At 44.1% G+C, this 15,253-nt stretch overlaps 1 protein-coding gene across 1 annotated transcript; it reads left to right on the forward strand.

Annotated features, from left to right (window-relative positions):
- The first annotated feature begins 232 nt into the window (after positions 1-232).
- On the forward strand, positions 233-1,176 carry LOC132676419 (olfactory receptor 2A1/2A42-like). Its single transcript, XM_060628517.3, is given in 2 exon segments — positions 233-1,151; positions 1,154-1,176. Coding segments are annotated over 2 exon segments (927 nt in total). The 5' UTR covers positions 233-247.
- The last annotated feature ends 14,077 nt before the right edge of the window (positions 1,177-15,253 follow it).

Consider the following 15,253-nt stretch of genomic DNA (forward strand, 5'->3'; position numbering starts at 1 on the left):
TCTTTTCTCTTTTGGCTTGACACTCTTCCTCCCCCTTACACTGTCATTGGCTTTAGGTAATCTGTCTCCAATGACACGACCCTCTTGTGTAAAACTGGTTGTCAGGTTAAGTGATTAACTTCAGGTGTAACTAGATTGTTAATGTCAAAAGTTTACCTTTTAAAAATGACAAAATATATACTGCAATGCCTGGATGTTTTTCGACAATTCTGTCCCAAGTTATCCATTTTATCTTTTTCATAGTGAAATGAGGGAAAATCAGACATCAGTCACAGAGTTCATTCTACTGGGATTTTGTCTTGACCCAGGGATTCAGATGCTTCTCTTTGGGCTCTTCTCCCTGTTCTATGCCTTCACCCTGCTGGGGAACGGGCTCATCCTGGGGCTCATCTGGCTGGACTCCAGACTGCACACCCCCATGTACTTCTTCCTCTCCCACCTGGCCATCGTCGACATAGCCTATGCCTGCAACACGGTGCCCCGGATGCTGGTAAACCTCGTGAAGCCAGACCAGCCCATCTCCTTTGCTGGCTGCATGACACAAACCTTTCTTTTCTTGAGTTTTGCTCATACTGAATGTCTTCTCCTGGCGGTGATGTCCTGTGATCGGTATGTGGCCATCTGCCACCCGCTCCGATATTCTGTCATCATGAGCTGGACAGGCTGCATCATCCTGGTGGTGACTTCCTGGGCATGTGGCTCCCTGCTGGCCCTGGTCCATGTGGTTCTCATCCTGAGGCTGCCCTTCTGCGGGCCTCATGAAATCAACCACTTCTTCTGTGAGATCCTGTCTGTCCTCAAGCTGGCCTGCGCTGACACCTGGCTCAACCAAGTTGTCATCTTTGCTGCTTCTGTGTTTATCTTAGTCGGGCCCCTCTGCCTGGTGCTGGTGTCCTACACGCGCATCCTGTTCGCCATCCTGAGGATCCAGTCCGGGGAGGGCCGCAGAAAGGCCTTCTCCACCTGCTCCTCCCACCTCTGCGTGGTGGGGCTCTTCTTTGGAAGCGCCATTGTCATGTACATGGCCCCCAAATCCCGCCACCCTGAGGAGCAGCAGAAGATCCTTTTCCTGTTTTACAGTTTTTTCAATCCTATGCTGAACCCAGTGATCTACAGCCTGAGGAATGCAGAGGTCAAGGGCGCCCTGAGGAGAGATACAAGGAAAGTCATTCCTAATTGGAGTGACATTGGAATCCTTAGCCTCAGTAGTCCCCTAGAGCCCTGGGTACTGAGAAACAACTAAGCTCATCACTCTTTTTATGTCTGAGACTGGGTAATCCAAGAAACTGCAAAGCACTCCCTTTTTCTGTCCAGAAAGTATTTAGGTTTTATTGCATCATTATATGTAATCCTGTCAAACATATTCTTTCATCTAACTGCATAGTCTGTTAAGAATATCTAGAGGAATAAATTTATCTCATCCCCTGCTGTGGGGTCCAAAAAGTTCAAATAGGCACTCTATCTCTGACTTGGTCAGGTATGTTCAATAACAGCAGAACACAGGCTTTGGCAGATGTAGCCACATCAGTGACAATTTTTAAAAATACTGCAGCCACAGAGACTTAGGACCCATTGATACCTTTTTCATTTATACCCCAATTAGGATGTTTTCCATCCATTGTACTTCCTTTTATAGTCAATGCACCTAAATGCCTACTTAGGCTAAGGGGAAAACTGACTTTGTTGATTCAACCCTGTAATCTGGTTTATCATTTCTGGGGTCAGAAAATAAGTCCACACATGTTCAGCTGGCATCCCAAGGAATTACCCAACGAAATCCCCTTTCCAGTGTTCCCTGAGCTTTTGATGGCTACTTGCTTCTAAACTCTTCTCATCTGCTCAAGAAGAGTATCTGTGATTTTCTATGAATAAACACACACTCTCCACTTGGAAGTTAGCAAACCAGTTTGACAGTAAATTTCATATATTAAAAAATAAAAAATTAAAAAAAAATTAAAAATAAAAAATAAAAATAGCACTAAAAAAAAAAAAAAAAAAAAAAGTTAGCAAGTCCAGGGCACCTGGGTGGCTCAGTCAGTTGAGTGTCCGAATTCAGCTCAGGTCATGATCTCATAGTTCGTGGGTTCAAGCCCCGCATCTGGCTCTGTGCTGACAGCTCAGAGCCTGGAGCCTGCTTCGGATTCTGTGTCTCCCTCTCTCTCTGCCCCTCCCCTGCTCACACTCTCGCTCTCTCTAAAAAATAAACATTGAAAAAAGAAGTTAGCAAGTCCTACAACCCAACTCTCAATTATCAAGTGGGGATGGAATGTCCCAAGAAGAGGCAACTGAGTGGGGGGAAAAAGGGTTTTAATAATAATAGTAGTAGTCAACATTATTATCACGTACTCACTCTGTGCCATCCACTGCACATACGTAGCTGATTTCAGAGATCACCTCATTTTATCATAAAAACCCATTTCTCATTAGCATCCCATTTTACAGATGCAAACATTAAGCAAATGCTAGACCTGGGCCCCAACGATCTGACTCCCGAGCCTTCTCTACCTAACACCAAATGTAGTACATCATTAGCGATATTATCAACTTCAGAGTAAGACTAATCTACCCCAAGCTAGGATACGTTAAGTGAATGTGTCTTTCTTCTCAGTCTATTTTTGTGCCACAATGAGGCTGGGGGAGCCAGAGACTACGTGTGGAAGGCTTCTTTTCTGGGTTAGTGAGCCCTATGGTCATGGTCACAAAGAACCTTAGGAGTTTCAGAGGAGCACAGAGAGGGTAGGAATGGAGGCTGTTCGCACTGAGGTTCTGTTTAGAACTCAGCATGGTGGCGAGACCCGGAACGAAGGCATCTCCACTTTCCCACCACTCACATGATCGTGCACACAGGTGTGCATGCGTGCACACACACTTATGAAGTGCTTACTAAGGTGATGCCTGTTCTATGCACTTTGCAAGTATTGTCTTTTTTTACAGCATTTTAAAAAACGTTTACTTAATTATTTTGAGAGAGGGTGCAAGTGGCAGAGGGGCAGAGACCGTGGGGGAGAGAGAATCCCAAGCAGACTTCACACTCAGCACGGAGCCTGATGCAGGGCTCGACCTCACGACCTCCAGATCATGACCTGAATCGATACCAAGAGTCCAACACTTAACTGACGATGCCAGCCAGGCACCTCACAAGTATTATCTTTTTTAACCCTCATAACAACTCTATGAGACAGGGACTATTATCAACCACGCTTTGGGTGAGAGAACACAGACACAAAGAGATTGAGTAACTTAACCAAAACGTTGCAGCTGATACGCACCTAATCCAGGATCAAACTTAGGTGATCTGACTGCCAAACCGATAGTCATAACCACCCACCAAGTAAAAGTCAAAGAGATTGTGAGGTCCCAGAAGAAGGAAATTGAAGTGGAGAAAGGGAGTAAGAAACTCAACCTCTAGCCAGAGATAGATATCGGGTTCCAGATAAAAAGGGTACTTATGTGTGCTAAAGAAGGCAGCTTGAGCCCTTGTCCGGGTGCCGTGCTGTGCGTTGAGCCTCTCTTGTCTGTGTTCCCAGCCAGGCGGTGCAAGGGTCCCCTGCAGTGGGCGCAAGAAGATGGCCACAGCGGTGGCACCCTCCAAATGGGGCAGCGGCCTTATCCAGGTGAATGAGCGGCCCCTGGAGATAATCGAGCCATGTTCGATGCAGGACGAGCTATTGGAACCTGTCCTGCTGCTGGGCAAGGATCGACCTGCCAGGCCGGAGGCCTCTAAGTCCGTGTGGTGGTGGTCACATGGCTCAGACTTCCACAATCTGTGGCTCCATCTCCAAAGCCCTGGTGGCTTATCAGAAATATGTGGATGAGGCTTCCAAGAAGGAGGTCAAAGACATCCTCATCCAGGACGACCAGGCCCTGCTGGTAGCTGAGCCCCAGCACTGCGAATCCAAAATGTTTGGCATTCCTGGTGCTTGTGCCCACTACCGGAAATCCTACCAATAAACCATCATGATGATCAGGGTTCACCTGTATAATCAATTGTCATGGGACTTAGGGTTAAAAAAAAAAAAAAAAAAAAAGGCAGCTTGACTTTATACTGGACTAAAAAGAAAGGTGAGGAAGTAAAAAAATAATAATAAGCTGTGACTCCAGGGGTCAGGGATGAAGAAGGGGCCTTTGGACAGGCTGGACAGTAAAACAGAAAACAATGGAAGAGAAAGGTTAACAATGCAGTTTTTTTTTTTTTCTTTTTTTTTTTTTTTTTTTTTTTTCAACGTTTTGTATTTATTTTTGGGACAGAGAGAGACAGAGCATGAACGGGGGAGGGGCAGAGAGAGAGGGAGACACAGAATCGGAAACAGGCTCCAGGCTCCGAGCCATCAGCCCAGAGCCTGACGCGGGGCTCAAACTCACGGACCGCGAGATCGTGACCTGGCTGAAGTCGGACGCTTAACCGACTGCGCCACCCAGGCGCCCCAACAATGCAGTTTTAAACTGATGGCTCACCAAAATGAAGAGCCTTAGAAAGTGTTCTTGTAACTTACCTAAACTGGATGTACTTTGTAATTCCAATATTTCCTAAAACAGTGTTTAATCTGTCTCCTGACAGATGTTGCTGTGCTGAATGGCGACATTCAGTGAGATGCAGTGCAGTGGGCAGGACAAATCGTGAACAGCTGTCATTCCAGGGATGCATCTCACAGGAAAATAGCTCTCCTGGGACAAGTTGGAGCAGCAGGAAAGTGTGGGACGGAGAAACCATGCCCAGGGAGCCACCTGCGTGGACTCCAGACTCTGCAGTGCTCTCCTAAGTTTAGCCCAGGCATCCAGGAAGCCCAAGATCCTGTCCCGGATCCTTAAACACCCATGATTTGTGGCTGCAGACAGGGTTCGAGTCCCAGGTCTACTGGTTGCTAGCTGTGCTTTTTCCAGGGCAGTCCTTGAAGACTGCCTGAATCTCTGTCTCCCATCCATCAACTATCCCTAATGAGAGCCGCCTAGGCTGCCCCACAGGACCGCTGAAGGCCTCAAACAAGAGTGGTGCAAATGGATGCATTTTAAAGACTTACAATGCTATGCAAACATAAGATATTGCTATCGTTACTATTAACATTCGATCAGAAATTATTCTAATACTGTCAGGCTTGCTAAACTTTTGAGCCTGGTAGCAAAGCTATCCCCTAGTCAGGAGGAGCATTGGAGGGGGGGAGGTCACCCAAACCTTTGTCCCCAAGGGCTTCTGCATCTCCCCTGTAGCCCTGGAGGGAATAGCCTTTCCCCGAGGCCAGCCTGCAGCCCGGACTCAGGGACCTCTCTGTGAGTCAGTTGGCAAAGGCACCATGGGGAATTCTCTCCCTTTGAACCTGTTCCTGGCTCCTCCACCAAGAAAACATGGGGGACCTCTCCTAAAGCAAAGGAGTCCAGATTTCAGGGTTGTTTTGTTTTTGTTTTTGTTTTTGTTTTTCAGATTTTGATTCCCAACATGTACCATCTCTAATCTGGGATTTACAGGACCTTTCTCAATTATGTGTCCTCTCTCCCTCAAGAGAAGGACAAGAATCTGCTCATCTCTTCATCCCCAGGATCCGAGCACCCTTAACGTACTCACCTGGTAGGTAAATAAAGGACAATTTATCCATTTGCCTCACTTCCGAAATTTCAGCGTTGAACTATCTTCTGGTTTCTACCCTTCCTTACCTGCCTCAAATGGCAGCTTATAGTATAGTGGAAATTTAATTGTAGCTGATAATTATTGAGCACTTACTATAGATAGACGTGACATAAAATGCTTTAATATAATCTTCACATCAAATCTGTGGAGTGAGCACTGCTACTGTCATTACATAACAATGAGGAAATAAAGTTTAGAGAAACGAATTAATTCACCCAAGGTCACAAAATTATTCACTGGTGGAACTACAAGCCACGACTAGGCCGTCTGGTTTTAGATCAACTCCGAATTGCTCTTTTGTAGCAGATCCACTGATGCCCACAACCTGAGTGGCTGGCATCAGAACTGTTCATAGTACGTACTTAGTAAACTTCAATGGAATGAACGAACAAATATTCATTGCGTTTAGATTTCTACCCATGATATATGGGCCTGGGGATGGGTTACCCTTCATTCCTCTAATTTAGGATATCTTTTATTCATTTATTTTGACAGAGAGAGAGAGAGAGAGAGCGCGAGAGCAAGCAGGAGAGTGGCAGAGAGCACGGGAGAGAGAATCCCAAGCAGGCTCCACGCAGTCATGATCTGAGCCAAACTCAAGAGGCAGACACTTAACCGACTGACCACCCAGGTGCCCCTAAGTTAGGGTATCTTCTAGTCCATCAGATGTATCCAACCCTTGCTTTTAGTATATTCTTACATGATGGATATTAATAATTAAGAATAGGTTGATGCTCTAAGATTACAGAGAAGAAAGGGAAAAATTAGGATAGAAACATAGCACTAAATATAGAAAGTCCTGGGGGTGTTTACTTATTTCTATCGCAGGAAGCAGTGGTCTCAAAGGAATGTGCCACACTGCCGCGCCTGTGATTCTGGAAGGCCAGGATGATCCTGGTGCCAGACGGGGAGCCATGTGAGGGTGTTGCCCTTGAAAACTGGCAAGAGGGTGGAGGCGATTGCGGGCAGTAACCACTGGAAATGACAGGGTGGGGATCTGTGCACGGTGGCTTCACTTGCCGCCTGGAATTAGCACCTGCAGCATCTTTGGCATGTGGACCAGGGATTGCCAACCGCCAACCTACGGGATTGTTGTTTACTATTTGCTGTGAGTATAAAGTATCCGTGTTAAATATGGGTTGTCGAGGGCAGAATTTTGTCTGAAAGGAGGGCAGGAATGTAGTCCCACTGGATGAAAACACGACTCTTCCCCCAACTAGCAGGGCAGTGTCTTACTCTCCGTGCTTTCTTGACAAACTTTATTGGTTCATTTTGATTTGTCTTTTTTTAATCAGTGTTTCTCTGTTTTTTGTTTTAATTTTTACTTTTGAAATCGTTTGATCGCAAAAGGAGGCGGATCCTTGAACATGTCTGGATTTAGTCCACACGGTGCTGGCTCAGAGTTGGGGTGTGTGGGTTCTCAGCTCCCTGCACTAACCCACTGTGTTAGAAAAGTTGCCTAACTCCTCTGGCCTTCAGTTTCCTCATCTATAAAATGAAATGTTGAGCTAGACGATCTTTAAGAGTCTTTCTTATTTTCTAGTTTTCTGTCCCTTGGTTGATTTCCTCTCATTTCATTGGAATTTGGATTTTCATTTTTTCAGAGGAGTAAAAATTAAGTTCCACGTGACGAAAATGAAATGGACTCAAAGATAACCACATATCCTGGGCCTTAAACATCGTAGGAACTCAAGAGTAACTGCCCGAGTCAGTAAGTGAGTTGAATACTTTAGTGCTCTCTTGAAACTGCATAATAGGAAGTGAAATGCCTGCTCTTTAGAAAAGGAAGTTTTATTAGCCTCCTTGGATCTTACTAAATAGAACTTTCATTGGGAAAGGTTCTAGAACCAGAAATCAAACTTTGTATCTAATTTGGTATTTCTGTTGCCCACATTGTAAGTAATTGTTGTATCTTGTACTTATCGAGCACTTACTAAGTGTCAGGCATTGTAGGGAGATATACGCGTTATTATCTCGTCCAAATTTCATGACAATTCTGAGTTTAATGAGCTGGGTGCTTTTTATTGCACTCATAAAAAAAGAAAGAAAGAAAGAGAGAGAGAGAGAGAGAGAGAGAGAGAGAGAGAGAAAGAAGGAAAGAAAGAAAGACACAGAGACTGAGAGCTTTCCTGTGATTACAAGTACATGACAGCTGGGGCTCTAACCCAGGTCGGCCTGACTCCAGAAACCACACCCACCGCCACTAAGCACAGGGCCTCTCTGTAGCCTAGACCCAGGGAATCTTTTTCCGTCAATTGTTAGGTAACATTCAAGAAAATCAGCCTGAATGTTCTGAAAACCCATTAAAAAAAAAAAAAAGATAAAAATAGAGCTAGCAGAGTTTTCAATGCCTATATAATGAACAAAACAGTAATATACACATCAGTTTTTTAACTGAGCAAAAATTACGTAGATATAAGTGGAGACAAATGAGCCATGCACTGTAGAACGAGTAAAAACCACTCGTGAATACGATGATAGATGTACAGGCTCTCTAGTAATTAGAGAAACAAATCTGAAAGCATGAGATACCATTTTTTGCCCGTTAAATTGGGACTAAAATAAAAAGATGAATATTTTCCAATGTTGCTGAGCATGTGGGCAATAGTCTGGATGGCAATATAAATTGATTCAGTGATAATTTGGGAATATATCTTCAAAAATTAAAGTTCGCACTCCTTTTAATGCAGCAACTCCAATTCTAGGAACGTATCCTACAGAGATATTCATATATATGTGCAAAATATATACATGTACATTTATTTTAAATTGAAGCATTATTTACAATAGTGAATGTCACAAACTAATATCCTTCAGTAGTGAGTGTGTTAAATAAAACATTATAAATCTATACTTTTTTTTTTCAAATCCAGTATTATTAAAACTATTTGGCAGGGGCGCCTGGGTGGCGCGGTCGGTTAAGCGTCTGACTTCAGCCAGGTCATGATCTCGCGGTCTGTGAGTTCAAGCCCCGTGTCAGGCTCTGGGCTGATGGCTCGGAGCCTGGAGCCTGTTTCGGATTCTGTGTCTCCCTCTCTCTCTGCCCCTCCCCCGTTCATGCTCTGTCTCTCTCTGTCCCAAAAATAAATAAAAAACGTTGGGAAAAAAAAAAAAAAAAAAAACTATTTGGCAATTTTCGTAGCAGTACAAAGCCTTTGACTATGACCACTGGACACATTAGACATGAGTTTATGTTTTTGGGTTTGGTGTGGTTTTGGGTGCATGTACTTCTTCTAAATCTTCTGCCCTTCCTTCCATTACCAAACGGCAAAGTGCCTTATTTCTCTGTCCACAATATTCTACAAAGTATAATAACAACATCTACATTTAGTCCTCCAAGTAATAAGGCAGGCGTTTGGTATCTGGGGATTCCTGTTTTTTAAATAAGGTTTATCCCTCTAATGTCCAGAGAAGATTCTCATAAAATAAGTGAGTAAAAGAAGTCATATTGTTATAGTACTTTCTCATTCATGTGGAGAAAAAGGGGTGTGTGTGTGTGCGTGTGTGTGTTTACGGGCATATTAAGGTACAGGAAAATGTTCAAAATGATAAACATTAAAAGGTTAAAGAAGATGACTCTCAAAATGGGAAATGTGCTATGGAAAATAACACATATAATACGTTATTATAAAAATTTAAGGTAATCAAGTGTTAGTGTCACAATTTTTATTTTTTAAGTTTATTTTTTAAGTTTATTTTTTTGAGGGAGACAGAGCACGAGTCAGGGAGGGGCAGAGAGAGAGAGAGGGAGAGAGAGAATCCCAAGCAGGTTCCATGCTCTAAGTGTGGAGCCTAACTTGAGATCATGACTTGAGCCAAAACCAGGAGTCAGACACTTGACAGACTGAGCCACCCAGGTGCCCCAGTGTTGCAATTTAAAAGAAAAAAGAAAAAAAAAAAGGCGGGGCGGGGAGGACTCAGGTCCTTACACCTTGTGGCTCCCAAGGTTGTCCCGTATGTTGGAAGGAGAAAAAGCATGGAGGCTTTAGTGGGCCTGACCTCCAAGTGGACTGGGTCTTTTTGCTCACATCCCATTGGCTAAAACTTGGTCATAGGGTCTTACAAAGACGCAAAGCAGTCTGGGAGATACAGTCTCCATATGTACCTGGGAATAAGAGAAAACTACTTTGGTAAACATCTAGCAGTCTCTGCCACAAGTACTCAGAGGGTCTGAGTTTCTAGCCCTGTGGCCCTTCAGGACCACAGTGAAACTCTAAAGGATACTGAGAGAAGAAATAGAGACGTGTGATCTTCCTCCACAGATCTTCGATAGCAGCACTCCCACTGATCTATACAATCGATGTTTTTATTTTCAATTTTATGTGAAACACCACCCAGATAGAGTTTTAAGACAAATCCCCCAGGACCCACTCTAGTACAGACATTCCAGACTGCTCCTGCTCCCCAGATCACTTCCTGAGGGTCTCAGGGCGGGTATCAGACCTGAAGCATCGAATTGCGATGGAGTGGGTAATCCTGTAAACCTGGGTTCAGGTATGCCACGATCAGATGGATACTGTTGTGCTTCCCCATCTATACAATGGTGATGAGATACCACCCACCCTGTCTGTTCCAAGGGGATGTTGTGAGCTTCAGAAAAGGTGGTATACCTGTCAATACTTTTTAAACTGAAAAGAAGTACTAAACATTGTTCTTAGTCCTATAGCATAGATTCATCAATTCTTTTCTCTCACCTTTATTTTCCCCTTCCCTGCATTCTCTCTGTATTTTTTAACTGACCCCCTTGCAAGGAGATCAAGGACAGTGCGGCTCTAAGGAAGATATCAGAGAAGAGCCAAAGGAAAGTGTCCGAACAAAAGATGTAATTGGGCAAAAGGGCAGTTTTCAGAGACTGAAATGGTAGCCAACCCCAAATTAGACAGGTTTATGATCCTTCTTATCCAGAAAGAAGGTTGTTATAGGAATAGGAGATTGGACAGCTGATACTTTAAGAGGGTGGGAAGAATGGAAAGGCTGCATTTCTAGCTATCCAAAATGATGCCTCCAAGGCAAAAGGCGTTGGCATTGAACCCGAAGAGCAGAAGGAAGTAATGACTGAAGTTGGTTATGAGGCAAAGTTCTAAGGGACTGAATGTTCCAGAGTGCAGAAGATATCCAGCATGCCTGGGTTGTTCGATCTTTCTCCATCAGGTCCAGCAGAACAAATTGTTAGTGTGTGTGCAGGGGGAATACTTCTGTGGGCTGTGGCGATGCCACTGATAGAGTAATATGACCTCATGGACTATTTGCAGAAGCCAACGCCTATTCGGTATGATTTCAGAGGCATCCTGGGCTTACAATGATCTCTCCCTGCTGCCTTCGGATACTCGGAATTTCTTTAGCAAGACCATCTTTTGTTTCACAATCACAAACTTAATATATGGATGCACATACCCATGCTGCGTTGTGAATCACAGGCACTAGGGGACCTGTTTGGATAAGAGAGTCCTAGATACCTAAAGAGGGTGGGGAACGAGGGAGTCTGGGATCCCCCTGCCATGTCACCTAGTTTACGTCTTCTGAAACCTGTGTCCACACCAGACTTTTAGCTACCCTCTCAGTCTCTGAAAACTGCCGGGAAACTTAAGAAATGGCCAAAACAAAACAAAGCAAATACACACTAAGTTCCGCCAGTAGAGGGCTGATTAAGTAAGGACCAGTACCTCCAGGCAATGGACTGCCCTGCCATTTTTAACAAACAAAAAGCAATATGGACGTTCTTCATAGCTTATATAGAGAAATCTCCAGGATACCTTGAGAAAAGTAAGGGTAAAAGGAAAAGAGGTAAATACCCTATATCCGTATGTGGTTCTACACGCATAAAATAATTCTGGAGGAGTACTTAAGAAAACAAGCAGAGGGACTGCAACCTGATGATGGCAGCAAGCAGGAGCATATTCATGCTGAAGCTTATAAAATTTGAGGCAGCTCCTTTAAGAAAAAGAATGTTAATTTATGACTACAACATTAGTTGAGAGCCTCGGAATGAGCCCTTGGTAGGGGCTCTGAAGCTTGATGCTCTCTCTAACACGTGGTAAGTCCCACACTGAGGACAAGCAGGAGAGAGAGAAGTCAAAGAATGCTTCGAAAGCTGCTAGAAATCTGAGCCATTTGTACCTGTTCACGAAACTAAATTAAAAAACCAAAAATCAGTGCCTCTACCAATGCAGCTTTGGAGAAAGAGAACCAATTAGGTGACCAAGCCCCGTGAAAAATGTGACTTCATGGAATCAAATTCGTAACAAGAAAGTCATGAAAACCGTCACGGTAACTATCTGAAAGATCGCATTTCATCTAGCAGGTTGGCAAAGATCAGAAAGTTTTAATAACACGAAGCGAGGGCGTGACGTTATCATACATTGCCTCAGTTTGCTCTGAATGACCTCCACGGAGAACGAGTTGCCAAGGCCTCCCACGATTACGGACGCACATCCCATGTGACCCAGCATTTCCGCTTCCAGGAATATATCCTACAGGTGGGACGGCACGTGTGCACAGCAACGAAGGCCAAAGTTACCCACTGCACCATAGTTTGTACTGCCCTACTCCTGGAACTTCCTCGGGAGGAGCCTGCCTAGATCACTTAGGCTACCTGCCTTCAATAGAATATTGCACAGCTGAAAAATAAACCAGGAAGCTCTTTAGGTACTGATATTGTAAAACACTCTTTATATTTTTAAGCAAAACACTCAGGTTTCAAAACACATCGTGGGCTACCACTGACGTAATGTATCTCCTCTAAGCGCAGAACGTTTTGGGGAAGCATTTCACAAACAACTCGCCACATTGGAGGGACCGGGGGCAGGGAGCTGGTTGGCCGGGGAACAGGTGTGAAAGGAAAACTTTTGTGCTTTTAAATGTTGAAACATGTCATGGTGCAACTTTTTCAACATATGATTTTTGAAAAAGTGAAAACACATTTTTTTTAAATTCTGCGATTCACTTCAAACTGTTGCGAAGCCTGAGGCTGCTCAAGGGTGGGCTGTTGAAGTCCCAAACTTTCAGAGATGCAGATGTCAGAGGCAGGCCAAACCAGGGTAAAGAAAGATTTGAGAAGATTGGGCATTCTTCCCTCTCCACTGGAGTGTAGAGCCCTCGCATTTCAAAGTCTCATTAGTTATTCAATGAGCCAATGAATTTATGACTCTAAATGAAACATATTCCTGGGGATTATTTGTTTAGTGGACCCAATTAGATTTCTAGGAAATGTTTCTGGAAGTTCCTGGCAGCTCTGAATTCTTCTCTGAGCTCCCCATTACAGAGCATTAGCTCTTTAAAGATTAAGGGACCTCCTCTTTCCAACTCACGGAGGAGACAGAAAAGGGCCATGACAGCCAGTGTTTCTGCCTTTATTTTCCTTTATTTTCTTTGGGGATTTATAGCTGCTTTGCTAAATTCAAAGAAGACAGGATCCCTTGGCATAGGGTTAAAAACCAAACCTGAGGACCCAGCCTTAAAGAAGTCTGAAACAGGGAGAATATTGGATCCTACGTATGTGTCATTATTTCTGAAAACAAGAATGCTGTCACGGATGGAGAGCTGCTAACTCAGCCATCAAAGACTGAGGATACATGAGATACTTTTTGTTACCCATAAACTGTGGACTCCAGGAATGATTTGGAGCCAGGAATGAGTTTCGGGATTGATTTGTTTTCTTTATCTTTTTCTTCCTTCCTTCCTTCCTTTTTTTTTTTTTTTTTTTTTTTTTTTTAGAAGAGTAGGATTTCCAGAACAAAACTCCGTGATCTAAAGCATTTATTTCCACAAGATGGTGCTATAACTTCTGCCACGGAAGACGCTCACATTTCCTTCAGGAGCTAGAACTCCAAAATCTACTTTTGATGGGAACCAAATCTCTGTTCTGGTGGAGGTAGATTTGGGCCAAGAGTGTAAAGGTTGTGTGGGTACGAATGCCTTCCTCCACCTCCACACGTCCCCGAGTGGATGTCTCAAGGCTCCTTCAGCCCCTCCTTTCCCAAAGTGCTGCTCTTAACACTGTGAGGTGTGTATGTGTGTCAGGAATGGAACCTGGGTATTAAGGAGTGACACACGTGTCCCCAGTCCTGGAAACGTATCTCCCACATCCACCCACACTGTGTCCCCAGAGGCAGCTCAAGAGTCAGTTCTTCGGGAGGGCTTTCCCTACCCCTCTGGCTCACATTAATCATCCTTGCCTTTGAGTCTCCCTGGCATTATTATTTTTACCTCTCTTAGGGCTTATTAGAGATTGCTTTAGAATGTTATTTTACCATTTCCATGTAAGTTGCCCAAATTGTTTTGAGACAGGGTGCATGTCATAATTGCCTTTTGTACATCTCATATATAACAGCAAGCATTCTACCCTGAATTTATGCACAATGAGACTGTGAACACAGACAATCTAAAGTAAGCGTTCAGTAACCTTGGTGGGAGGCTTGAATAATTGGGAGGGATGCCAGCCCCCGTTGGCCACGGCCTAGGACCTAGGACTCTGATCTCATAAGTCACAACCTCTCTGAAGCTGTTTTTGTTTGTTTTTGAATGTGAGCTTTTATCTTATTTAAAAAAAAAATTTTTTTAATGTTTACTTTGAGAGAGAGTGCGTGCGAGCAAGTGGGGGGAGGGGCAGAGACAGGGAAAGAATCCCAAGCAGGTTCTGCGCTGTCAGTGTGGAGCCTGACAAGGGTTCAGTCTGACAAACCATGAGGTCATGACCTGAGCCGAAGAGATGGACAGTTAACTGACTGAGCCACCCAAGGGCCCCCTGAAGCTGTTTGATCGTCTCTAGAAAGATAGGATTAAACTGTCTTCCTAACTCTTTTTCTTTTTTTATTTTTTTCTTTTCAAGTTTTTATTTCAATTCCAGTTAGTTAACATACAATGTAACATTAGTTTCAGGTGTAGAATCTAGTGATAAATCTTTTTTCCTTTTCTTTGTTTTTTAAATATTTATTTGTTTATCTATTTGAGAGAGAGAGAGAACCAGCAGGCCAGGGAGAGGGACGGAGGAAGAGAGAGAGAGGGAGAGGGAGAGGGAGAGGGAGACAGAGAATATCTTAAGCAGGCTCCACACTGAGCATGGGAGCCCAATGTGGGGTTTGATCCCACAACCCTGAGATCATGACCTGAGCTGAAATCAAGAGTTGGACGCTCAACCGACTGAGCCACCCAGGTGCCCCTGTTTTTCTTTTTAATGTTTTGCCTCTCTGACTTTAATGTCTTCAGTCTCCCTGCCTTGAGGGGGCCATGAAGGCAAGTATATTTGTATCATAAGAAAAATAGAAGAATGTTCCCACTAAAGTGAATGCCATCTCCCTTTCAATTCATTTTTATTTTCGTCTCCATTTTTATGTCTTGGGTTGTGCCTCTGTGCCTCAGCAATGAAGACAGTGCCACGGTGATACAGGGCTCTCTCCTTTGTTACCGCAACCTCTCCCCAGGGAGGTAGGGCAGGTGCGTGGAAGCCTGGGTGTGCAGTGACAACAGGCTACCCTGGGTTTCACTATTATAAACAGGTATGTGCACAGGGAGGTGCCTGCGTGGCTCCGTCCGTTGAGCAGCCGACTCTTTCCTTTGGCTCAGGTCAGGATCTCATGGTTCATGGGTTCGAGTCCCACATTCGGTTCCACACTGACAGCACAGAGCCTGCTTGGG

Source organism: Panthera onca, chromosome A2 (assembly GCF_046562875.1).
Source record: "Panthera onca isolate mPanOnc1 chromosome A2, mPanOnc1 haplotype 2, whole genome shotgun sequence".
NCBI lineage: Eukaryota > Metazoa > Chordata > Mammalia > Carnivora > Felidae > Panthera > Panthera onca.